The sequence below is a fragment of the Octodon degus genome, unplaced genomic scaffold (genome assembly GCF_000260255.1).
Source record: "Octodon degus isolate 3935 unplaced genomic scaffold, OctDeg1.0 scaffold00207, whole genome shotgun sequence".
In the NCBI taxonomy this organism is placed as follows: Eukaryota; Metazoa; Chordata; class Mammalia; order Rodentia; family Octodontidae; genus Octodon; species Octodon degus.
The window spans coordinates 1,298,446-1,324,234 of record NW_004524783.1 but is presented as its reverse complement, the minus strand read 5'-3'; the positions used below and the strand labels follow the sequence as shown (position 1 = coordinate 1,324,234).

The following is a 25,789-nucleotide window of genomic DNA, read 5'->3' as shown; positions in this document are numbered from 1 at the left end:
GTGTGTGTGTGTGTGTGTGTGTTTATTCTCGGGAAACCCTCCCCAAAGTTTCATGATAAATAAAGAGAATAAATTATCCAAAAAGGTTTCAGTTATTTGAATTAAAAACAGGAAAGACATCTTGGAACCAGAGTCATGTTTCAAACATAAACATCAAAATAATTTCCATTTATTCTAGTGTAAATTTAATATTCTCATTCTCTGGCACAAAACATTATAAAAAAAATCTCTTCAGAAAAACTAAAATCTCAGAAAGGAGCAGATAATTTTTAATTTGGTTTGTCTCATTTTTAATGTTTCTCCCTTTTCTCTTAATTTCTTATGTGTTTTTCTTCTAATTTTGAATGCATACATCTGGTAATATGAATAATTGGTTGGAAGACAGCACTATGCATTACAACAAATACTGTGAAATTCATATTACTTTGTTAAGTGAAATGCTGTATCATTGGTAATTTTTCTGTTTTAATACTGTTTTGTACTCTCTTTAAAAAATAAAAACAAGGGGGCTGGGGAGATAGCTCAGTAGACTAAGTGCTTGCCTGGCAAGCACAAGGTCCTAAGTTCCATCCCCAGCATGACCGAAAATTAAATAAATAAATAAATAAATAATAGAAATTTTAAAAATATGAATTAAAATCTCTCATGTACAAACAGTCATATTTTCCACATTTGCAAATCCTGTATTTAGAAAATAAGGAGCCCAGGGCAGAGCGGCACCTCGGAGACACTGGCCTGAGGCAGATGCATGTGGGACTGCTACACCAAGTGCAGTGATTCACAGTGCAACCTAAGGGAGAACCCTAAGAGCGAGTGCCTTGAATCTGGGGTTTGGCATTTCCAGTCAGTGAAATCAAAGCTGTGGATTGCTGTAAGAAATACAGACTTCATGTTTTTAGTGTAGACTTATGCTTTCGATATAGTTTAAGTCGATGCTAAATACACACCCACCCTTCTAAAGAAATGCATTGTGCTCACTCAGCAAACAGTACTTCCTACAAAAGATTTCCAACCCCATGTCATGAGAGTCTAACCTTCTTACGCTGCCAGTTGCTGCTAGGACGTGCATACGCCTCTACTGCCTCATCGGTTTTCCATGCCTGCGTCTTGTATTATGAGCAACTACTCTGAAGATAACAGTGTGCAGTGTACTGAACACTGGCTCTCCTGCAATCTTGTTTCGAAATTTTATACCATTGTTCTTATTTTTCTTCTCTATAAAATAAAAAAATAAAAATAGAGAAAAAAAGAATGAAGGAAGGAAAGAAAGATTGATTGATTGATGTACATTCCAAAAGGCTCTCACTCTTCTAGCCCAGAGGATGGGGCTTGAGAGCAGCGCGACCCTAGGCGATTGCGCGCACCACCCTCCGCTGTACAGTGGCTGGCGACTGCATCTGCTTCATGAGGGTGTTGTAAAAATTACACAGGGTGACAGAACGCATGTAAAGACCTTGACCTTAACACTGCATTGACCAGAAATTCCACACGCGGTAAACAGAAACATAATGTTCACCCACGCAGCTCATGTGGTGCTCATGCGGGGATGCGATACTCCAGATACAGCTGTGGCAGAAACTCGGTGTAGAAAACAATTTTTTTTTTTTTTATAGCCTCCAGTTCTAGGCATCAAGAATTTTGGGGAGTTTTCAGGGGGTCTGTCAGAAGCTGAGTCTGAGGTTGGTGGGGGCTGCAGGCTTCTGAGGGCTCTGCTGCTAAGGACATACAACGCACTGTGCTCGGACCCTGGCAGCTGCTGGTGGCCGCGGGCGAGGACTTCAGCCCGGAATGCCAAGGGAGCAGCTGGGCACCCTCTCTGTGGGGCCTGGGAATGTGCCGGGCACAAACTCCGCGGGCAGTCGGACTTCTCCCGTGGTGAAGAGCCCAGGAGAGCGCTGGCTGCAGGAGTCTGCGGTATCGTTGAGAGGTGAGGCTGGCCCAGCACCAAGGCCGGGACACCCCACCTCTCCAGGGGAGCGGTGTCTCCCAATCAGCAGGCCCAGTGCAAACCTGCCATATGAGATTGAAGATACATTTTTTTCAGCATATATGGCCTTCAAAACAGAAGCCATGCTGAAAACACTGATGTACAAAAAAACCCCGATTCATGAGTCTCTTATTTCCCACTGTATCCAGACCTAACCCTGCTTTAGAATTAGCCCCATGCAGTCCGAGAGCAAGGAAGAAACAGCAATTATATCTTGAGCAAATCTGCACTACACCGAGTTACGTTAACAAGATAACCAGAAACTAAAAGCCCCAGGAAATTTAGTCTGAATAGTGGTCACACTGACCCTGAAAAGTATTATTTTGTGTCAGACAATGAATTTGTTTACCAAACTCAATGTGGTTCTATGTTTTAAAAGGCCCCTGCTTCCTGGGCTAGCCGCCTTTCTGCCTTTTGGTCCTCTCCTGTGTGACAGCTGGGGGGGGGGGCTGAGCGCAGTAATAATGGCTTTTTAAATTAAAAAAAAAAAAACTACGTAGCTTTACCCTATTACATTATAAGATGGGCTTCTGCAACACAAACTGCACAACATAATGACTTCCATTTGTGTCACATTAACAATCCAGCCAACTCTGACAAGGTACCATTATTTTTTTTTAAATCTTTATTTTGTACAGGGTCTCACTAGGCAGCTTGGACTCATAGGAGTCCTTCTGTCTCAGCCTCCCCTGCACTGGGATTACAGGCAGGCGCCACCACACCTGGTTTTGGTGGCCAGCAGGGCACACCTGGGGTTCTGGGACCAGCATGGCACGCAGTACTGGGGATAGAACCCAGGTCCTTGTGCTTGCCAGGCAGGCACTCAGACTGCTGAGCTATCTCCCCAGCCCACCACTACTTTCTTGACATTTAACCAATGAGGCTCAATCCACACTGCCACCCCCAAAGTACTGTCCTCCTCTGGGTGACAACGGCACAGCTTATGTCCAGCTCAGGAGGAAAATGAGGTGGCACTTAGAAAGGCAGCTTGTAATCTGTACAAAACTGCGTCTGTATCTGGGAACAGACACTGGCCCAAGCTTAGTCACATGATCATATCTTGCCAGAGAGGATGCTGGGAAATGGTCCGGGCTAGAAGGCCGCATTCTTAAGGTAGAACAGATCAGGGAAATCGCAGACTGCCCCACAAATGACCAGCACATTACCACTAGAAGACTCAGATGTCTGCAGCATCAACAAGCTAATCAAATCATCTCACTCTCGACCAGTTACATTATCACAGATAGCTCATGTGCCTGGGTAACTGAGCCTGACCAAACGACACACGACCTTCAAGACATAAATTCCTCCAGGATTGCCAAGAATTCTCTTGCAAAAAGAAGAGTTCCTACACTGAGAGTTGGCCACACAATGCCTGTCTGCCTCCTGCATGGGAATTATTGTAAATTCACAACTCGAAACGTCCAGCATCTTAAGTCAGAAATGGTAACGATGGCAGAGAAAAACAACTCACAAATAAATCAATTCGGAAGCAAAAAGTTCCCATTTTCATCAAGCAAAGGTGCTCTTTTTCATAAATGTAGACGCTAGACTGTTCTTCTAGATTTATTTTTATTTTGAAGAGTAAACTCAAAAGCAAAAATAGCAGAACAAAAAGAAACAGGGTAACGTACATTACATGTCACAAATTTTCAGAACAAAAACAGCAAATTAACATGGTTAATTACCTATTTTTATTGTCGAATCTGTTGCTCAGATTAACAGACACAGCTATGTAATATTGGACAAATAACTGAATAGTAACACTTTGAGCTTTTTTTCTAGTGGCTGCAAGCGGAATGAGCACAATGCCCCAGCTCCATCGCAGTGATGGGTGAGATCACTGAGAACGGGGGACCGCAGTCATCGCTGGCTTCTCTGGTTGTCTCCCTTACAGTTACTGACCGTCCCCTACTTCCTCCTGTGTACACCTCACAGCGGGGGTATGTTTATACTCAGTGGATCTCATTCATACTGCACCGGGCAGAAAAAATGCCTGTGTCAGGCCAGAGGTCAGCGGTGAGCACAGCCAGCCGACCGCCAGGGCTCTGGCATCGCATGTGGAGAGGGAGTGAGGTGATGACGGTGCCTGGCTTCTGATCCTGAGGACTTCTGACTCAAGATTAGGCCAGGTGAACCAATGTGCCAGGGAGTCCAGCACTAACATGCCCACAAGAGTCTGCACAAACCAGAAAGGCAAGTAAACTCAATTTTATAAAATTATAGAAATCTAACCATATACAGGACAGTCCTGTGACATTTTTTCTCGTCTTTTTTTTCATTTATTACCCTTTTTGTTTTTTGTTTTTTGGGGGTTTTTTTGTGGAACCAAGGATTGAACTCAGGTCCTTGCGCTTGCCAGGCAAGTGCTTATTCCACTGAGCTATCTCCCCAGCCCCACCCTTTTTGTTTTTAAACAAACATTTACTTGACAGACAGTATGGCAATAATTGGTATGTCATGACAAGCAGTATTTAGAAGACCAGAATGACAGGCATTCCAAGCATGACCCTCTATTACACATTGCTATCTTCAGTGCAGTTGCTTGGTTCACAGGTATCAGCAAATATAGTCAGGGTGAGAATCCTACCGATTAACTGCTGGTTTCAAAAACCTGCTGATGTTTCTCAGGATCACTGCCTTACCCATCTTGTGCGTATAAATGTATGGCTTTGCCCCTGTCATTTTTCCCAGCCTTCCTCCTTGCCTTCTCCTCACTGTCCAATCCTCAAGTTATCGCTTTTCTTTTCATTGTTTTATCTTTCTATTTGTATTTCTTCTTTTGAGTTCTACTAGGAAGACTATACAACATATGGTTAGATTTCTAAATTGCTGTGTAAAAACATGTAATTGTTTATTCATATTTAATATTTTTAAAAAAATTTTCCTCCATATTCTGTAGACTTAAAGTTTAACATATCAATACTAAATGGAAAATTCCATGATATGCCTAAGATGTTTGATATTCAGACAGATAGTAAGGTTAAACCCAACTGCATATGTTGTAGGGTAATAATAAACTTCTTTCCTGGAGGGTTAACAACCTAAGTTTGCAAACCAAAAATCAGAGAAAAAGAAGGGCTACAAGGACAGCCAACATTTTGGCCCTAGCCTTTTAAGGTCAGTGAGGACTCAGGACATAGGAGAACCTATACTGTAACATCATACGACTCAGTTGTGTCCCAAATTTTCTGATCAAGGAGATTATGGGGCCACAGAGCAACGTGATCGATGACGTAAAGTGTGCCTAAGGAGAGTCACATGGAGAGAAAACGTTACCTCAGGCTTTCACAGAGAGCAAATTAGTCAAGCAATAGCCATGACTCATTCACATGACTGACACTAAGAAAGGATCTACAAACTGTGGTACAGGGTTTCAGGATAAATCCTGAGGGGATATGACTGACCTTATCAGATACAAAACCTACAATTCTTGGTATATAGGTCTTGTTTTATCTTGGTCTTAACCATCCAGCAAAAAAGTATAAAAACGAGGTAGAAAAAGTAAAGCCATATTAATATACTGAGCTATAAAAGGCTCAACAACTTCTGACATTGCCAGTCCTATGGATAACCCACTACTATTACGGACTACTGGACTATATTGGATTATTTTTGCTGAATTCACACACCTACAATATTTAAATGGCAATGGAATACCCATCTCTGACAAAACTAAACAAAAAAGGAGGATACAAAGGAAGAACCATTTTGTATTTGTATATACAAAATATTCAGGATAGATATACAGCTGTTTTCTCTTAATTCAATGAGAAGATTTGTAGTAATAGTATTTGGATAGGATATCTTGTCTGCATCTTGTATTATGAATAACCACTAAGAAGATAACAATATGCAATGTATTAATTATTGAAACTGTCCTATTAATCGGTTTTGAAACTGTCTCATTGCTGTTTTTCAATAAAATTATAGAGGTGACAAAGTAGGTCATTGCACAAACCCAAAAGGAGAAAAAGGTGTCTGCTAACCTTGGAAGCAGCAGCTAATATAAATGCAGACAGCACTGGTATTTTAAATCGGCAAACATATTGTCCCTACTGTCCCCCTCTCCGCCCCCCCCCAGGGTAAAAAGGCAATAAATTAGGAGCAAGTGTCTAAAGGACAGGTTGTCAGTGCTGGGCTGACGCGGTCAGAGAGACAAGCAAGGTACCAGCCCCAGGGAAGCTGCAGGAGGCCGAGGTAGACACACAATCTACACCACCAGGCAGCAGCAGGAAGCTCTGAGCTAGTCACAGCCGCATGTTCTGTGAAGAAGTGCTAAAGGAAAAGCGAAGCTGTGAAGCGTTGTAACCCAGTATCACGCGCACTTGGTAAGTATAAATTAAAAATATGCCACATGCACGCTTTGCCGCACCACTTCCCAGGATCTGGACTGAAAGCTGGGCCAAGACTAGGCACTTCTGTGGGAAGAATGTTGGGAAACACAAGGAAGGAGTAACGCAGGGCCGCTCCCCTGCTGTTGGGGGAGAACCTGCGTGCTGAAGAAGCAGAATTACTTGGGCTATGCACCCGAGTTAGGTCAAGTCACACGCGGCATCAGGGTGGCAGTGTCCTCCTGGAGCCCGCTGCACACTCGGCATGCAGTGCGCTGCCTGACCTCGGGCCTTGGTGGCACCTGTTTGCTGGGGGGGGGCAGCTTTCCACACGAGGTCAGCGCCAGTGACGGCTGGGCGTGGGTCCTGCAGTCATAGTCAGGGTCCCGGCTGAGACGGTCCTGAGCAGCACCACTTCCAGGGCAGGTGCCCTCCCTGAGCCACTCACACTGTGATTCGCTGCGGAGACTTCACTCCGAGGCGATGTGCCCAGAACAATCCTGGACGGTTCACCTTCATCCCCTGAACAAGCCGCTCCCCTACATGTAGCCCACAGCTGAGGCAGAGCCTGGTGCTGCCCTTCTTGGGTTTCCCCGAGGATGAAAGGCGACACAGCGAGTCTTGATGCTCTCTATGTGCCGGTCTAACCACAACCCTAGACACCACCCCACAAGCTGTGACAGCCAATTTCGCTCCCACGTGAGCCCGTCACATGGGTCCCAGTGCCATGGCGTGGCAAGCAACTCTGAATTCGTTTGAAGCTGAAAAACTACTGGTATTTTCCCACCTTATAGTCTTGGAGAGACAGAGTCGAAGAAGCCAAGGCCAGGAAGCAACTGCGGAGCACACGCTGGTCCGCGCCTCCAGCTGACTGTTTCAACATCAGCCGAAAACACTATCTAATAATCATGTCTGAAAACCACTCTGATTCCAACTTTTATTACAGGTTCAGGAACAAACCAACAGCAGCGGAAGGGTTGTCCCCACCCGAGACCGGTCCTTAGCCAGGGGGAAGCCACGCTGAGATGCCTCGCTTGGCCATGGACTCAGAACCGCACTTGGGCCCGAAAGTGCATCTGCTTGGTGGCGTTGTTCTTCATCCCGGTCTTGAGCAGCCATTTGGACTTCATCCTTTGCACATACTGCATGTCCCGCTCCCGCGCCAGGGCTGCGCCTGCGGGCAGGGCCAAGAATCAAGGCAAGACTCATTAGGGTCCCTGCGGTCAAAGGCAGCCCCGCCTCACAGATTCACTGTGGCCTGGGGGTTTTCACATGCAGAGGGGCAAGCAGGGGGCTCCAAGCAGGGGCGGGCTCTGTGCGCCTGACTACACGCCAGCACCTCTGTACATAACCACTCTTGTGCTAGGCACAGCATCTGCGCCAGCTTCAAGGGACTCCCGGCCCCACTGAGGCAGAGACCATCACCATCAGATGACAGCCCTCCTGAGATGATGTCAGTCCCCGCAAGGCTCAGGGGCCTTGCAGCACTGGGGCAGCCCTGCGTAGATCCACACCGAGCCCTTAAAGTGGATTCTAAGCCTCGAATTCAAAGTCAGACCGGACTACACAGCAAGTTCAAGGTCAGCCTGAACATACAGCAATACTATCTCAGAAAGAGGCGAGGGCAACCTGCTCCAGACCCCTTCTGTCTCTCAGACAGAAGCTTTCTTTCCTCAATAAACACTTTCTTCCCTTAACCTCCATTGCTCCTAGAATTCATCATTTTGGAGAACACAACTCCTCCCAGACACCTAAAGACTGGGCACTTCTCTCCCCTCACCACTTGGAGGTCTTCCACCGAGACCACTGAACGCAGGTGAAAGTTAGCTTTTGTTTCACAGCTTCTGGACTGGGACTCGCGGAGGTAACAAACACTTCATGCTTCAAATCTCATTATGTCCTTGCCCAGCCCTTACCATAGCTTTGTCCCACCTCACGCCCGTCTTGTGCCTTTCCATTTTTCCCCACCTTGAACCCACGTCACCTCATGGTTTTGCTCTACAAAAATCTCCAGAAAAGAAAGGAGCCACAGCAACCCACTAGGGACCCCTTCTATCTCTCAGACAGAAACTTCCCTTCTCCAGTAAATATATTCTGTTCTTTTAGAAAGAGATAAATGAGTAAGTTAACCAAAAAGAAATACAATGGGCTTTAGTGCCCCTGCTTTCTAGACGCCTAGAAGGCAGCGCGACCCTTACCCTCCCTACTGCCTGCCAGCTCACCACGCGTTCTCCTGGAAGCTAAGGGTACCAACTCCTGGCAGCACACTCATCAGGATGGTGCCATGCTGAGGAGCTCTCGAAGCTGGGCAATTTCACCGCCCCGCCTTCATCCTCTGAATCCAAGTGTGGTGGGCCCTGAAGGCTAACGCCCTGCGGTGGATGCGCCTGCTGACAGCCAGCCCCCTTGGCTCTAAGAGGCAGGTCCTTTCCTTAACATCTCACGGAACAAAGGAAGAAAACAGAAGCTCAGACTAATTACTCATGCTCATCACTTGAGAATCTAAGTGTATCGTATAGGTCATGTTCAATTCCACGGCTCAAGCTCTCACCACTAGGATGCTATGGAAGGCCCCTGCGCAGTCTTCAGGATAATTTCAGCCTGCAATGCTAACTATATACTCTTTTTGTAACTAAGAACTTTTGAAAACCATAATGGTGTACATAAATGTATTTGTCAGGAATACAGCTTGTACGTCAAGGAGCCCAGTGGAAACGGAAAGCAGCAATGGGAACCCCAGCGCCCCCAGTCAGGCTCTCCAGAGGCTCCCCAAGGACAGCACAGACCAACACCCAGTCACCGAGCACCGTCTCATGCAGGCGCAAGCACGACCCCCGTACCTGTGCTGCCAGTCCAGCCCAGGGCTCTGTACTGCTGGAGCACCCTGCCCACGGCCTTCTGATTTTTAGCCACAGCCACAGCTCTGGACAAGCCAAATCGCTGCTTGTAGTATCTCATCAACGAGCGGTGGCCCACTCTGGCACCTGTTGTGCAAAAGAGCAACGTTTTACAGTGGGGTGCATACTGCAGTCGGGGGACAGCCACGAAGGCAGGGCTTTCTAAAGCAGGACTTCAATGCACGCGCCTGAAGAAACCGAGCTTTACCTAGAAAAGAAAAATGAAGTGGCTTTGTAAAAATACATAGGATAAAACAAAGAAAGAGCAAGATAGGGACGGGTTTTTAAGAAGAGAATGCCAAGTCACTTTAGTGGAAACTGTATCCTGTACTTACATTTATACTAATTCCAATAAAAGGAGTAGGCACGTAAGGGATTTTTACGTATTTTTTAAGAAACAAAATGCTTGGCTTTACAAACCTCAGTTAAGAGTCCAGAACAGAGATCAATCCACCCCTGTTTTGCTTAAATTATTCTCTAACAGTGCAATGTTTACCCCACAGGGGACACGCGCACTCACAACTGGAGTGCTGCTGGCATCTAGTGGCCAGAGGCCGCAATGCTACTGAACAGCTGAAATGCGCAGAGCGGGCCCCGCCCACAGTCTTATCTGGACCTGTGTCCAAGGCTGGGGCCGAGGAGCTGCTTAGTGCTTCTAAAGTGACAGAAATCACCTGGTGGGCTAGAATTTTACAAGACAACAAGATACAAATTTTTTTTACAGTTTTTGCTTATCCAGCAAAGTCTGGTAAAACTCTGAGTCAATGGTGCTTTCAGAATGAATTTCTAAGTTTGCCTCCTGGCATATTCTGCTGTATTCCAATATCCAGCTGTGTACACCACCTCAGAGGCCACTAGAAACTAGTAATACATAGGAAAAAAGAAACTCAATATTTCAAATAAGAAAACCACAGGACAAAAACCTGGCCATCAAAAGCCTGGGGACATCTATACCTGGGCTAATAAAAACCTGAGGAAGGCAGGTGGCAGGTGTTGGGTGCAGGACCCACTCAAGGCTCCGAGGCGAGCAGAAGCACATCAACGTCATCATCAAGGCGTGGGGGACTACAGCAGCCTCCGTCTTACCAAACACAGCCGCGGGCGCATCCCCGCGCCTCTACAGCTCCCCCCACTTTCCTGCTGCAACGCAGAGCTGAGGAGCTGCTGCACAGACAGGGGCGTGCACAGCCTGATCTGATGGTGGCGAACCTACATAGAGCACCGCGCCAAGGCAGGCTCTTGCTTCTTCCCGAAGGCTCTAAAAGGCTTGCCATCACTGGCTGAACCCTGGCCCCTCTGGCCCTTTGTAAGAAAATGCCCGAGTCTGCATCTTAGCTTCCCAGCAGATGAAACTGAAGAGGAAAGGCTTCAGGCTTGGCCAACTTCAAGCCATGACTCTCGGGCCAGAGAAATCAGTGTCCTGTGCAGCTTACTAACAAACTACCTGCTACTCTTTGCCAAAAACATTAATAAGGACGAAGCAATCTAACGGCTCCCAGACAGACACTCACATGTGGCTACTTCACAGCACACACACACGCAGGTAGCAGCCACTGCACTGGAAATGAGTACAGGAATCTGGCCAGGGTAGAGCACGCGTAGGTCCTCAGAAAGTTTTACACAGCACAAGGGCCTGAGTTCAATCCCCGGTTCCGCAAAAAAGAAAGTTTTACATATATACCAATCACTCAGAACTTCTGGGTAAAGACCATGGAAGAGATACTATAAACGGTATGGAAGGCTGTGTTTGATCTTAGGAAACAGACCTTTAAATTAAGAGGAAAAAACCTCTCAATGTTAAGTCTCTATCCCTGACAAGACATTTGGAAAATAATTTCCAGCCACACAAATACAGAAAAGCAGCTACTTTCAGTGCCAGCTCTGGGATCATCCTCAGGAACTGAGAAAAGAACCCGTCGACGTGGCACACGGATGCCATCGTGGATGAAGAGCATTTCCACAGCAGCACCAGCACTGGCGAGCCTGGACCACAAGAACCAAGTACGAGGGGCCGAGGCAGAGTCCAGCTGAAATGGAGGCCTCATGAGGAAACTCTGGCGTGACTCACGGTGATTTTCTGTTTACACTGTCAGGGCATAAAGCTTCTGGTTTGCAACAATAAGAAATCCCCAAACCAGTAAATGATACTGTTGGTTTTTAACTACCCAACCTATATTTTCCTAAGCAATATTTAGGAATATGCCTCCCTTTCCCGCAGCTGGCAGAGGTGGGCACAGCGTTCGGAGCTGCTCCCACAGGGGCAGCAGACACTGGAGTGCAACGTGCTACGCTCAGGACGGCCTCAGAAGGAAATCCCTCAGCACGGAGCATGGCGGCCCAAACACCACAGGCCGGATGAGGCACGTTACACCGTTACGGCAAGCACGAGCTGTACATCCAGCTTTCCCGTCTTATGACTGGTTACGACACAGTCCAGTCCTGTTTAACAGCCTGCCAACGGACGCCACTGGATACTGGAAAAGAAGCCACTTAGAACCGTAATCTTCCCAAGATTAACTATGTAGTTCTCACAGAGCAATGACAGTTTCATCTGGCTAATCCACAGCTAAAGCAATGTGTTGTTCACACCAGCTTCCTCTAAATGAGCTGAAGAGCCATGAACAGACTATGAGGAACTGGGCCAGGCCAACCACCCAGAGATGCTTGTGGCCCTCTACTGGAGGCTTTTGTCACTGCTTTGGGGATCATGCAGATTTTACTGACATGCAAGCCAAGTTAGATTGAGGATTTCACAACTGTTACTTTGGAAATGAGCTTCAGCAAACTCTTCTGTATACTTGGTTAAATATCAATAAGCTCTGTTCATTAGAATCCTTACCAAACTGGCTTCATCGTAACATCTACACCAACTCAGTCACACAAGACAGCACACAGAAAGTTTCCAAGTGGTAATTTCAGAGAGGCAAACTAATCAGTAAATTCCTTACTGCAGAATTCTTAAGGAGCGCTTGATCAGCATTTTCTTGGCTCATCACAAACCCCCAAACAAGTGCTGAGGTACAGGACCAGACCAGCAGATTGTCCTGCCTCACTACACATGTGACGGACTGAAACATGACTAGTTTCTAAAGTCTGCAAGGGCAACAAGCAGCATTACAAGCACTGTGTCAGCCTAGACGGTCTGAATGTTGGATTTGTATTTACTCAGAAATCTGTATTCGTGGGGCTGGCGAAACAGGTCAGCAGACTAAAGCACCTGCTTAGGCAAGCCCAAGGACCACAGTTCGATCCCAGCATCAAAAGTGGCACAGCCCCGTCCACAGGTGGGCTGAGCCAGCCAGAGTCCATGCTTAGTGGCGCACGCCTGTAATCTCAGCACTGGGGAGGCTGAAAGCAGGAGGATCACCATGAGTCCGAGCTGCAACAACCAAATACATTTTAAAAAAAGAGAAAGAAAGCAATCAATCAATCACTCACTCACTCAATCTGTATTTGCTGCCACTTAAAATCCTCTCTAGGGCTTCAGCCATCTGAGTGACGTGATGCGCCTAGGGGTATTTTCATCTGTGGCTCTCAATCTCCTAAATCACTGAGGCGTTCAATCAGGTACAGTCTCTTCCCCCAACAGTATCCATGCCCACAGAACACGTGCACCGTGGCCACAGTTTCAGGCTATTGGCTACATCTCTCCTGAGTCCATCTAAGTGCAGCATTTTGTAATCTCTACTCCTACACCAGTTACCTCACTACTGCCAAGTCTATGTCAAAGAGCATCTGAAGCTTACTATCCGCTCTTTGAAATGACAAGAATCAGACAATGGATGGATGGACACCCTACACACACACACACACACACACACACACACACACCCCACCCTTAACAAGGAAGCCAGTTCATCTCAAGCCCTTTCCTTCTTTGATCGCATGACACAGGAGAAGCCAGCTCCTTCCCAGGCTCAGAGGGATGCAGAACACGATGCTCAGTCCTGCAGCCCTAGTCCACCTTTTCCTTTACTATCACAGGCCCCTGGAATCAAGCCTGCTTCCACTAAACATGGCCTCTGCCTTCTGAGACAACAAAGCTCCACCTGGCTCGTGGATGCTCAGTGTGTGCTGAGGGGGAGAGACAAAAGCAGCAGTGTTTCTCCCTAAAGGTAGTACCAAGCTGGACAGAAGGACTAACTTCCAACGCTCCATAGCATGGGGGGATAATGACGGCTACGGCCATTATTTCAGAGTAGCTAACAGAAGATTCTAATGTTCTCAACACACACAAGAATGATCTATATGGGGCTGGAGAGATGGCTCAGTGGTCTAAAGCACCTACTTGAAACAAGCTTGGCAAAGCATCAGGGACCGCGGTTCAATCCTCCAGCACCACATGCCAGCCAGCCCCGCCCCCTGGTGGGCTGAGCTGGCCACACACACACACAATAAATAGATGTAATAAATAAAAATAAATATTAAAAAAAAAAGAATGATCTATGTCTGAGCTGACAGAGATGCTAATTATTCTGATTGGATCACAGAACACTACATGCCTGTCTTAAAATGGCACACTGCACCCATTAATATGTACAATTATTATACATCAATTTAGATATAGTTAATTTATTTTAAATTAATGAGAAAAGAAGAGCGACCATGTCAATAATCACAGGAATGAGGTGAAAATTATGACAGATAGCAAGTACTCAGGGAGCAGACACTATCTGTCACCAGCAGAACAGACAGGAGAGGCTTGGGAGGGTTTCCTGGAGGCCCGGTGGACCCTTACAGGAGCAGAAGGGTAAGCAGCCACAGTGCCTGCAAGGACCCCAGTAAGGGCCTTCGAGGGCCTGGTAACAGCAAGGCGCGACTCCAGGGAGAGGTCTGGAGAGACTCCACTATCCCAGCTCCCACTGCGGCGTCTACCGAGTGTTCCGGTGCTCAAGAGGAAACCAGACAGATGACGCCAGGCAGGAGGCTGTAGAGGCAACACAGACACACGGATACAGAGAAAACAAGGACAGACACGTTCACAAGCTAGCTGGGTGGTGCCAAATCATCTAGACATGGGAGAAGGACCTAAAAAGCTACACACTTCTGGCTTTGGTCAACCTAGAAATGGAATCACCCTAGGAAAATATGCTTTCTACATAGCTGAGGGTTCCCTATTTTCCAACTTTCAAAAATCTAAGATCGGCATCACGGAAGATGGCGGCCGCGACGGTGGACGGGGCGGCCGGAGTCTCGAGCACCGCGGCGGCGGCGGCCTCGGGCGCGGTCCTGCAGGCGGCAGCCGGGATGTACGAGCAACTCAAGGGCGAGTGGAACCGTAAAAGCCCCAATCTTAGCAAATGCGGGGAAGAACTGGGTCACCTCAAGCTGGTTCTGCTGGAGCTCAACTTCCTGCCAACCACAGGGACCAAGCTGACCAAACAACAGCTCATACTGGCCCGTGACATTCTGGAGATCGGCGCCCAGTGGAGCATCCTACGCAAGAACATCCCCTCCTTCGAACGCTACATGGCCCAGCTCAAATGTTACTACTTTGACTACAAGGAGCAGCTCCCTGAGTCGGCCTACATGCACCAGCTCTTGGGCCTCAACCTCCTCTTCCTGCTGTCCCAGAACCGCGTGGCTGAGTTCCACACGGAGTTGGAGCATCTGCCTGCCAAGGATATCCAGACCAATGTCTACATCAAGCACTCTGTGTCCTCTGAACAATACCTGATGGAGGGCAGCTACAACAAGGTGTTCCTGGCCAAGGGGAACATACCTGCTGAGAGCTATACCTTTTTCATCGACATCCTGCTGGACACTATCAGGGATGAGATTGCTGGGTGCATTGAGAAGGCCTATGAAAAAATCCTTTTTACTGAGGCCACCTGGATTCTCTTCTTCAACACACCCAAAAAGATGACAGACTATGCCAAGAAGCGAGGGTGGGTCCTAGGGCCCAACAACTATTACAGTTTTGCCAGCCAGCAGCAGAAGCCAGAAGATACCACCATCCCCTCCACGGAATTGGCCGAACAGGTCATCGAGTATGCCCGGCAGTTGGAAATGATTGTCTGAGCCCACTGGGCCCTGGGGGTGGGCAGGGCGTGGTTATTTAAAAACAATCACAGGGCTGAGTGTCCTCCAATAAAGGTGGAGATTGACATTTGGTCTTCTAGGCCCTTGTCTCCCCAGTCAGGATGGTGAGTGGGCCCCTTGGGGGTTGGAGATAACTCTCCAGTCAGCCTCTACCCAATGGCCATTGCTCGAGATCGCAAACACATACCTAGTGGTCCTGTGATCTACAGGGGAGTACAGGTCCCAGGTAGAGGGCCAGCTGTGAGCGCATGGGAATGCTGGAGCAGGGCACCAGTTCTTTTCAGCAAGGGGTAGTGTCCCAATTTTTTAAATGTTAAAAATGGATTAAATAATTTTTCAAATGAAAAAAAAAAATCTAAGATCCAGGAGAAAACTTCTCTGAAATATATTATCCTCCTCAAATGAGATAGCCTACTGAATGAGAAAAGGGGCCAACCAGTCTTGAGGTGGGGCTGATACTAGTCTCGCCCCCTAGACACCAAAATCCAAAAACCCTCAAGTGCCTTATATAAAGCAGTACAGAACAGGGGCAGAGGCACATGCCTGTAATCCAGCTACTTAGGAGGCTGACAACTAACTTGAGGAGACCCTGCCCTGAAATTATTAGTATTATTCTTTTTTCTTCTCCTCCCTTCCTCCCTCCTCTATCATCATCATCATCATCACCAAAAAATAAACTCGAAAGGGCTCGCGATATAGTTCAGTGGTAGGAAGCTTGCCTAACATGATCAATGCCCCGGTTCAACCCCTAGACACACACACACAGCTACCATACTCACATATAACTAATACATATCCTTCTATATACACCATCTTTAGATTACTTTTAATATCCAATGTGATATAAATGCTATGAAAATAGTTGTTACACTGTATTATTTCAGACATAATGACAGAAACTTCCTGTACATTTCTGATACAAATGCACTTTTTCTAAGTATCTCCACTTCCTGATTGGCTGACGGCTGGTGTGTGGGAACCAGAGATGGCTTCTCCCACCCACACTGCTGTATGACAGAGGAAGACAAGGATAGACAGGGCTTGCTGTGTATTAGGGTGGGTGACCTGGAAAAAAGGGCTCCACACTAGAGAGCGAGCACCATGCGTTCGAGCGTGACAGGACCTACCCGGACCCTCGCTGCAGCACAATGTGCTCAGCACCAGCGCTCTTTGGATCTCGTCATCAGGCCCACCGCCCTTCCCTTCAGCTTCTCATGGTGCCCTCTGTAGTGCCCCTTTCTTACCAGCTCAGTGCAGGCTTCTGTTTCAGAGTTACTCCTCATCTCCTCAGGCTTAGGATCAACCCTCCATGAGCCCACTCCCCGAGGAGCAGGCTGAGCTCAGCTCCAAGCCTGCACTCCAAAGGAAACAAAGACAGGCAACGCAGGCACTTGGCCCAGTCTGCACATATCAGACCGGACGGAGCAAAAGCACAGATCCAACTTAACCCCACCAACTTAGAGCGCAACAGCGACTTCAGCGTGCGCATGCACGAGAACGTACCACTGGACCTCTGCGGCCATCAGGAGAGCAGGGACCTCAGGGAGCCCCGCCTCCCCACACCCTTTGATGCTAAGCTTCGTGTCTGACAAACACACCCACCCGAAGGCAGAATCAGCTCCATGGTCTCCTCATCGTATTCCAAGTTCTTTTCTGAGGGCACCTCCTCCGTCTCGTCGGGGTCCTCCCCGGCCTTGTGATCTGGGTAGCTACTCCTGAAATGGAGAAATAGTGTCAGTAAGGAGACCAGCTCACATTATTTTATGTTACTTAACAACATTTATTACTTAGCCCTGGGAATGCGCTCTAAAATCAGCTTACTAAGGCATAGTTGACACAAAGAGGTCCTACTTCAGGAGAACCGTTTGTCAGCTGTCTACTGGGGCACACAAGCAACAAGCGCGCGTCTCTTCCCACAGAATGGAGTCAGAGCTGGGGCCGGGGCGGCCCGCGGACCCACGACGCCCGCCCCATAGGGCACCAGCTCGGCGCAGGCCTGCACCCGTAGGATCCCGGCTGGGCAGCGAGGCTGGCCAAGGACTTGGATGCCGGTCCTGCCGCAGGGCCCGACCTTAGAAAGGACGTCTATCTGCCTGCTATTTCCTTGCAAAGGCCACAACCGCCTGGCCAGGATGGCAGCGCCCTTGACCAGGAGTTAAGCAGCAACAAGGGGCGCACCTCAGGCGCGACACAGCCCAAGACAGCGCCTGCCCGGGGGCTGCCAGCCCAGAGTCCCGGCCCACGTTACAGGCAAGGTCACCGCAGTCCCCTGTGGAGGAGCAAAACAACGCAGGGACAGCAAGGCCGGGTCATCCAGTGCCAAGCACTCCCGCAGCCACCAGGGAGACACCCAGGGACAGGCTGAGCCCCACAGCCACGCCAGCGGGGGGTGGAGAGCAAGCCATGGGAGCGCAACTTTCGTTTTTTTCAGAAAGTCTTAACTGGACTGTCAGACTCCTGACGCCCCACCTCTCATTTAACTGAAAAGCACGAACTGCACTTGCAAATGTGCAGACCCACCAGCTACCACAGAAAGGCAGAGGGCACCAGCAGAACGATGACGGAGAGAAAACGACCTACACACAGTGCTGTGCCACGCGCCACGCACGTCAGCAAATGACCTACGGAGCCTTTTTCCTGTGTGTTTCTCCCTAGATTATCAAACGCAGAGGATGGATATGGAACAGGATGGACGTGGAGCTCCAGTCAAATTAACCATGAGGAAATCAAGTTGAAGGACAGTGACACCCAACAGAAGGCTGCAATGACAGAAATATCTGACGTCTGTGCCCTGGAGATGCGGCCTGTGGAACGCTCAGCTTCAGAACACAGGCTATCTAGGATGCATGAAAAACTGAACATTTCTAACTTCCTTTATTCATTTAAACAGTCCTAAGGGTATATCTAGTAAGCACTGGATTGGACAGTGAAGTTCTAGAAGACTCTCTTTCCAGAAATGTTCACAAGTTCCTATTTAATCACACAAGAACAGTCGGACATTGGGCATAAAGCCATCCAACCCAATGGGAAAATGTACAAGACTAGATACCTCATAAAAAGCTCTCCAATGGCCAATTAATATACAAAAGAGATGCAAATTAAAACCACTATACACCCACCAAAGCAGCTAAAAAAAACCCTCAAAGTAGAAGTATCAGAGCCATTTTGGAGAACAACTGGACAGCATCTTCTAAAGCTGAACACATGTACATCCTTTGGCCCAACTCCTGAAAACACCACAGGGCAGCCGCTCTCCAGAACGAGGGAGCAGCACTGCTTACAGTACCCCGAGCCACATCAGCTGCTGACGGGTACCACACAGCACTCAGCACAACCCGCTCCACCAAGAGGGAACGAACCAAGACTGCAAAAACAGTACGCGTGAGTCCCGGAGAGGCGAAGTGCAACAGCAGGCCAGAGCATTTTTTGGGGGGGTGGGGGTGGGGGGCACAACCAGGGATTGAACTCAGGCCCTTGTGCTTGTCAGGAAGCACTATTCTGCTGAGCCATCCCCAGCCCCAAGCAGGCCAGTAGTGTTGTTTATAGAAGATGAAAGAGACAGAGCTACTGTGTAGTTTACAGGGCAGAACAGCAGTCATTCTAGGAGTTTGGCGGGATAATGCCTAGAAGTACGCGCAAGGGAAATGTCAGGATATTACTAATATTCTGTTTCTTGATGTGGATGTTTGCTATATTTAAAATTTTACAGGTCTGAATTAGGTGTCGTATGTGTTGTATGTTAATGTATTTTTCTCCAAGCTTATGCTTTTTTTTGTGGTACCAGGGATCAAACTCAGGACCTTGTGCTTGCCAGGCAGGTGCTTATGTGCTGAGCTTTCAACTTCATTCCACAATATAAAATTTCAAGTCAAGAACCAATTGACCCTAGTCAGTTGGAAGCAAGGATGGAATCACAGGAAATCTGTTCATTTATAATAAGGTAAATCCACACAGCAAGTGTCTGCAAGTCAATAAGCACCCAATAAATGTCAGCACTGTATGTGAGGATTTTCCATTTTCCAAGTTTCCTTATTATTATCAAGTTTTTAAAGGTAAATAAGTTATTTAATATTCACTTTTATAAGGCTTTTTACCATTTCTCATTTCTAGGAAACAACAGAATAAGCTCTGTAAGTGAAGTCCAAAGAAGTCAACATTTGGAGCTGGCCAGATAGCCCAGCAGTCTAGAGCGCCTGCTTAGGCAGAGTGCAAGGCCCGGATTGTCCCCAGCCTGCCATGCTGGCCCCACCCCCCAGGGCATGCTGAGACAGCGATTGAGACTGGGCGCATGGTGGCGCCTGCCTGTAATCTTAAGAATTTGGGAGGCTGAAAACAGGAGAATCACTGCCAGTCCAAGCTACACAGTGAGACCTTATAGACCCTGTAGACCCTGTCCTAAATTCCTAAATACATAAAAAAAATTTTTTTTTAAAGTCAACATTTGGACTCTGAAATTCACTTCTTAAACCATGAACATCAAATTATAAACTTTAACTCAAACGGGTAGTCTGGGCAATAGCTGGTAAGCAATAAAAGACCCTACCTTACAGATCCTAGGAGACAGCACTAAGGGCTACAGGTAAAAACAAGGGGAGAGGCAGAATGAGCAGGTATTTGCAGTTTATGAAAGGTGGTCATGGGCCGGGGAGATGGCTCAGTAGAATAAGCGCTTCCCTGGCAAGCGCAAGGGTCTGAGTTCAATTCCTGGTTCTGCCAAAAAGAAAGAAAGAAAGAAAGAAAGAAAGAAAGAAAGAAAGAAAGAAAGAAAGAAAGATAGATAGATAGATAGATAGATAGATAGATAGATAGATAGATCGATCGATCGATCGATCGATCGATCAGGGAAGTCCACACCAGGAAAGAAAAACTAAGCAAAGTCCTGCAGGAAGTGGGAGGACAAGCTGTAGGACCAGCTGAGTAAGGGTTATAGGCAGAGGCAACAGGAAGCACAAAGGTCCCGAGAAACACACTGTGTACGAGAAGCTTGGCTAGAAACTCAGAGAGCAAGAATTAGAAAACACCAGAACCACAGCTGTGGCCAGAGGGAGCAGTCCACACAGCTTTTTAAGACAAGCAGCCCTTGAGGACTCTGAGCTGAGTCCGATCTGGCTGAATGCTGTACAAGAATCGCACTGCAAAGGCCGGCCAAGCAGCTCAGTGAGTACTGCGCCTGCTCAGGTGGTGGACACAGGCTGGGGGGTCAATCCCCAGCGCTGAGACAATGACTGAGACCGGGCGTGGTGGCGCGTGCCTGTAATCCCAGCACTTGGGAAGCTGAAAAACAGGAGGATCACTACGAGTCCAATCTGTGTAGTGAGACCCTGTAAACCCTGTACTAAAACACATTAAATTTTAAAAAAAAGAAAAAAAGAATCACATTGCAGCTGCCTATGAGAAGAGAATATAGGTGGGAGGAATGAAGCTGGAAGACTAGGGAGGAGTCACTGCACAAAGCCTGTGAAAGCTCACCTTGATCCGGACCCCGGCAGCAGCAGCACTAGTCACATGCAGAAGACAACCCCAAGGCAGAGAGATTCGTGCAAGGATGAAATAAAATTGAAAAGATGACTGCAAGACTTTTAGCCTAAGTATTGGAAGGTCTCACTTACTCAGAGGGAGCAGGTTATAGGGCATGAAAAGTTTGATTTTGGATAAAGTAAAAAATGTCAGGACAGCTGGATATGTAAGGCTGGGGAGAAGGGAACGGTTGTTCAAGAGCTACAAATTTGGAAGTCATAAATCTACAAGGGGTCACCAGAGATCTCTGGGATCTGCTTTGACCACTCGATGAGAACTTGCGTCAAAAGATCACAAACACTGCTGTCTCGCAGGAAACTGGCCCAGAAACTGTTTCCACTCCTAAGCAGCCTTCTTCCTCACCAACTGTAAGTCTTTAGCTGTAAAACGGGAAATCGCAAAAAGAAGTTTCCAAAGACCAAGCTTCTGAACGCCAGTATCACTTGGGCTGTGCGTGCTTGGAATGGTTATTCTAAGCACCTGCCTATCTGCTTTGCTACATCGTAGGAATTCTGACAACAGGAACTAGGTGTTAAGGAACATCTAACAGATCTGCTGCACAATGTACAAACTCTAAAGACACCAGTTAGGGCTGAACCACTTAGGGAATAATTTCACCACCAAATGCTAGGGTCTGGCCTAGTTTAGCCACCATCTTATATATCTTTGTGTGTGTGTGTGTGTGGTACCAGGGATCGAACTCAGGACCCAGCGCTTGCCAGGCAAGCACTTATTCTACTGAGCTATGCCCCCAGTCCCTCAACTATCTTAAGAGACATCCTGTGACTCAGGGTCTCTCACAGAACTCAAAACAACCAAATTTCTATACCTCTATTCAAGAGTAACTCGGCAAAACTGAACTCCTGGCAATCAAACCACAAAAACAAGGCAGGCAACCTGCAGTGTAGGCCTGGGATCTTCCCTTTCCTGGGTGTATTAAACTCAAACTGATTTTCTTAATTCAGACAAAAGTGTCATATGAGTTATTACCACAGTGCACACCATCGCTTTGGTGCAAACATGAGGACCAGAGTCTTCCCAGACGTACCTAAAATCATAGAAGTCTGCAAATTCCAAGGCAGCGTCACCATCTGTGAAGAGCTTACAGTGGCTTTTGTCATTCATATGGGCCTGCACGGCTTCCGTGGAGTAGAAGGATCTCCCTTTCTCATTGCACCACAAGCAAATCTTCCCAACACCAACTTTTTCTCCTAGTCAAATAATTTGAGGGAAAACTATGAACAAAAATTTTCCTTTAGCCACAGTAAATCTCATCCTTCATCTCTGCAATTCAAAAACCATTCGCTAAGTTTTTAATTTTCACAAATTTAGCAAGGAATTAAACCAGAGTTTGATGACAAATACAAAACTACTAATGTTCCCTTAAGACCTGCCCCTTTCTTTCCTCATTAGGAAAACTATCATACCTACCCAAATATTTAATTAGTCCTTTAAGGTCAAAAAGATATTCTATATCAGGAATAAAGAAGCTGTGGACTTTGGTCATGTGCGCCACGTTCTTCACCAGGGAGCTTGAATGATGGGAACAAAACAAGCAGTCCGTTACAGGGATGGCTCCTCGGGGTGGGCTTTCCCGGGCTTCTCCCTCCTGGGCATCCGGCCTGTCCAAGTCATCCACAACGTCAGTATCTTCCATCTCCATTTCTTCCTCAGAATCAATATCTTCCCAATCTTCAAGCCAGAGTTTTGAAAAAGAAAGTTAATTAAGGAGGCATGGTAACTGCAGTCAAAGATATCACAATGGCTCGCACAAAGTGACATATTTGGGCAGACCAAGTTCCAATTCCACCATCCTAGACATTCCTCTTTCAAAATCTCAAGGTCAGCCTTTCCTGACCACAGTCACATTCACACGGCTAAGGAGCCTCTCAGCCCTTCTCAGTCCACAATGACCTCTGGGCTTCTTTCCTACGCTTCACAACACCTGCACAGCGCAGGACACACAGCTCAGTGGTCTCACACACAGCTGAACAGCTCTACAAACTGCTGTTAGCAATGTCTACCACTTCCCTGAGCACTACCCGAGTGTGTGCGGTGGGACGCAACACAAACTCCTGCAGTGCGTGTGTGCCCTTCCCCAGTGAAACCTAAACATCAAGGTGATGGTGTCCAGAGGGCGAAACTTCTAGGAGGGAATCAGCGCCCTGCCCACACGAATGAACAAGGGCCTGGGGAAACTAGCTAGTTCCCTCTGCCATTCCCATGCTGAGAAAAAAATCACCCACTGTCGCCCCCCACCCCACGGCAATGGAACAGGCCTTCCAGACAATAAATCTGGTACCACCTTGACATTGGCCTCCACACCTAGGAAATCAATTTGACGTTGCTAATAGGCTATCCAGCCTTTGGTACATTGGTATAGAGGCACAGATGGACTAAGACATAAACTTGCACTAGGATACAGGATGAGGAAAGAAGAAAGAGCTCGTAAAGTCAAAGGGGCTAGGCGATGGCTCAAGCTGCACTTTTCAGATGTGCTAGTTGATTCTGAACGCCTCTTCAGTTTTAATCAACTAAACTAAGCACTAGTCCATTATAACAGGGAACTCACTACATTCAAAATTCTGCAAGCAGGTGTCAACAGCACGTCCTTCTACGCAGACATTGGAGAGCTCCTCGTCTAAACGCACGTCAATTCTTCCTACAAGTATTAACGAAGCACCTACGTTTCCCAGATATTGTTGTAAGCCCTGAATGTACAACACAGAAGCTAACGGACAAAACTCCCTGCGAGGTTACGAGCCAGAGAAGACACTCTGCAGAGCAATGAGACCCCTTCGCTCCTTTTCCCTTCCACGCTCACACTCCCCAGGTTTAAATCGGGAAACCTAAGGGGCGACAAGGCCCTCTTTTCCTCCCCAAGCCCAGCCACACCTTCTTCATCCAGGTCCTCCTCCTCCTCCTCCTCCTCCTCCTCCTCGCTCTCCTCCCCCTGCTGCTTGGCCAACTTCTTCGCCTGCTGTTCAAACCACTGCAGCCGAGGCGGCTTCTCCGCGGGGTCTCGGTCGTGCGCCCCGCGCCCCCCGGCGGCCGCGGCCCCGCCGCATCCGTCTGCGGGCCCAGAGGACGCCTTCTTGGGGGACATGGACGGCTGGGCCTTGATGGCCTGCTGGATGGCCGCGTTCATGGCGTCCTTGTTGACACTGTCCGCGCCCAGGCCCTTCTCCAGGTTCTTCTCGTTCATCATCTCCACTCTGCGATTCACCGCCTGCACGGCCTTCTTCTCCAGCTCCACGTGCCGCCGGGACCTGAGGTGATTCTCGTAGGCGTTGAAAGAGGCAAACTTCTTGCTGCAGACGGTGCAGTAGGTGGCCGTGGCCCTGCTCTCCTGCTCCGCCACGGCCCGCTGCGCGTGCACTCGCTCCTGGAAGCCTTCGGCGGTGACCGGGGCCATGCCCGCCACCTTCCGCCGCAGGTTGTAGCGGTGCCAGTCCGTCTTGTAGTGGGCCCGCTGCATCTCCGCGTCGCGGAACGCCACCCGGCAGCTGATGCAGGTGTACGTCGCCATCGCCAGACGAAGCAAGAGGCGCCGGAGCCACGAACCTAGCAGTCACCCTTCCGGCCCACGAGAGCGGAAAGCCCACGCGCCTGACTTCCGGACTTGCACCGCAGGCTCTTCTGACGCACACCGGAACTAGTGCCGAGCGGCGCCGGAAGTCCCGCCTCTCGATCCGGTCACGCCCCGGAAGTCGAGGGAGCCAATGACTGCGTCGACGCTGGCACCGCCCAGCCGCCCACGTGGGCGTGGGGGGGGAGGGCGGAGTGGCCTCAGGGTGGCGCGCCTGCCGCTTCGCTCTGCGCGGTGTGAGGCGGCGAGGCGCGGCGGTGCCGGAAGCGGGTCCGCGGCCGCCGCAGGCCTGCCCAGCGCTGGGAGGCGTCTCGGAGCCGGGCCGCCCCGCCGCCTGGAGCCCCGGGAATCGGCCCTTTGGGCAAAACTGAAAGTGCGGAGTTTGCCTGCGAGGGTCCTGCAGCACAGCCAGCTCACAGGTGCGGCGCCGAACCAACAGCAGCCACGCTGGTTTTCGTTTTTAAGTAAGAACAGGTAAAACTGCTTTTACTAATACATTTTATTTAACCCAATCAGTGCAAAATATCGGGCCGGCCAGATAGCTCAGCGAACTAAAGCGCCTGCTTAGGCGAAGCACAGGGCCGGGATTCGATCCCCGGCGTTCGGTCCCGGCCGAGCCTCCGGTGCACGCTGGGACTGGGCTGCGGCTGAGCCGGCGAGGGCGTGCCGCAATCCCAGCGCCTGGGAGGCTGACAACAGGAGACCTCTGAGTGCGATCCACAAGTGAGACCCTGCAGACCCTGTACTACATTAAAAAAAAAAAAAAAAATTAAACGTGTAACTAGCCCAAAGGAATTGAGATACTTCACATTTTTCCGTTGGCACTAAATCTTGAAAATCCAAAAATCCACGCTGTGCTTTCCAGTGAACTGCTCATCTCAATTCAGATTGACCAGGTGGGTTGCCGTTGGGTAGGTTGCCCAGGTAACCCAATATACTAAACATCAGACAGCAGTTACAGAGAACGTGAGCTTCACAGGCATGGGGAATTCGTAGATTCATCTGCACAGCCTGTAGGACTAGAATCTGCTTTGTTACAGAACTGAACATTGCAGCTTCCAAACTGCCGGTAACGCCAAGAGAGGAAATTTACAGAAAAGGGGGGGAGGGGGCGTGGGAGACAGCTCCGTGGCAAAAGCACCTGACTTGCTTGTGCAAGGCCCTGAGTTCGATCCCCGGTACCACACAAAAAATAAATAAAGGCCGTGTCAGTGGCTTCCCTTGAATAACAATAAAATTCAAACACCCTTTGTGTTTTCCGAGGCCTTTGAGGACCTGCCACACATCTAGCTCTACTTTTAATTCCCTACCACACCAGGTTCTCCACCTTGCACGTCCTGGTTGCCACCGTGGCATTTTTTGTTCTAAGAAGGTGCGTTCTTACAAATCCTTTACTTTTATGCTCGGAACGTCTTCAGCTGCT

The 25,789-nt window shown here is 48.5% G+C and overlaps 1 protein-coding gene and 1 pseudogene across 4 annotated transcripts; one reads left to right on the top strand and one right to left on the bottom strand.

The window, feature by feature from the left end:
• Window positions 1-5,917: 5,917 nt before the first annotated feature.
• On the bottom strand, window positions 5,918-24,443 carry Znf622 (zinc finger protein 622). 3 transcript variants are annotated; one of them, XM_004644736.2, is made up of 6 exons: window positions 23,673-24,441; window positions 22,209-22,469; window positions 21,826-21,988; window positions 16,863-16,975; window positions 9,162-9,305; window positions 5,918-7,495 (listed from the first exon to the last, which is right to left on the bottom strand). In XM_004644736.2, the coding sequence occupies exons 1-6, from the start codon at window positions 24,304-24,306 to the stop codon at window positions 7,368-7,370; spliced, it is 1,443 nt and encodes a 480-aa protein (XP_004644793.1). In that variant the 5' UTR covers window positions 24,307-24,441; the 3' UTR covers window positions 5,918-7,367. The 3 variants fall into 3 exon arrangements, 2 of the variants coding, with proteins under 2 accessions (XP_004644793.1, XP_023560685.1); XR_002818829.1 differs by having other exon boundaries at window positions 7,410-7,495; window positions 16,859-16,975; window positions 23,673-24,443; XM_023704917.1 differs by lacking the exons at window positions 5,918-7,495; window positions 9,162-9,305 and adding an exon at window positions 9,408-9,426 and having other exon boundaries at window positions 16,859-16,975; window positions 23,673-24,443.
• LOC105744020 lies at window positions 13,824-15,327 on the top strand (annotated as a pseudogene). The gene is made up of 2 exons (XR_001117360.2): window positions 13,824-13,846; window positions 14,360-15,327. The product of XR_001117360.2 is annotated as a 26S proteasome non-ATPase regulatory subunit 8 pseudogene (transcript).
• Window positions 24,444-25,789: the final 1,346 nt, after the last annotated feature.

Bases quoted from the DNA above. Each gene is read 5' to 3' on its own strand.
- Znf622 (XM_004644736.2), bottom strand. From the start codon at position 24,306: ATGGCGACGTACACCTGCATCAGCTGCCGGGTGGCGTTCCGCGACGCG. The intron at 21,989-22,208 runs GTAGGTATGATA...TTATTTGACTAG, and splicing joins AGGACTAATTAAATATTTGG to GAGAAAAAGTTGGTGTTGGG. The intron at 9,306-16,862 runs GTGGGTGTGTTT...TTTGCACAACAG, and splicing joins GGAGCTGATTCTGCCTTCGG to GTGCCAGAGTGGGCCACCGC.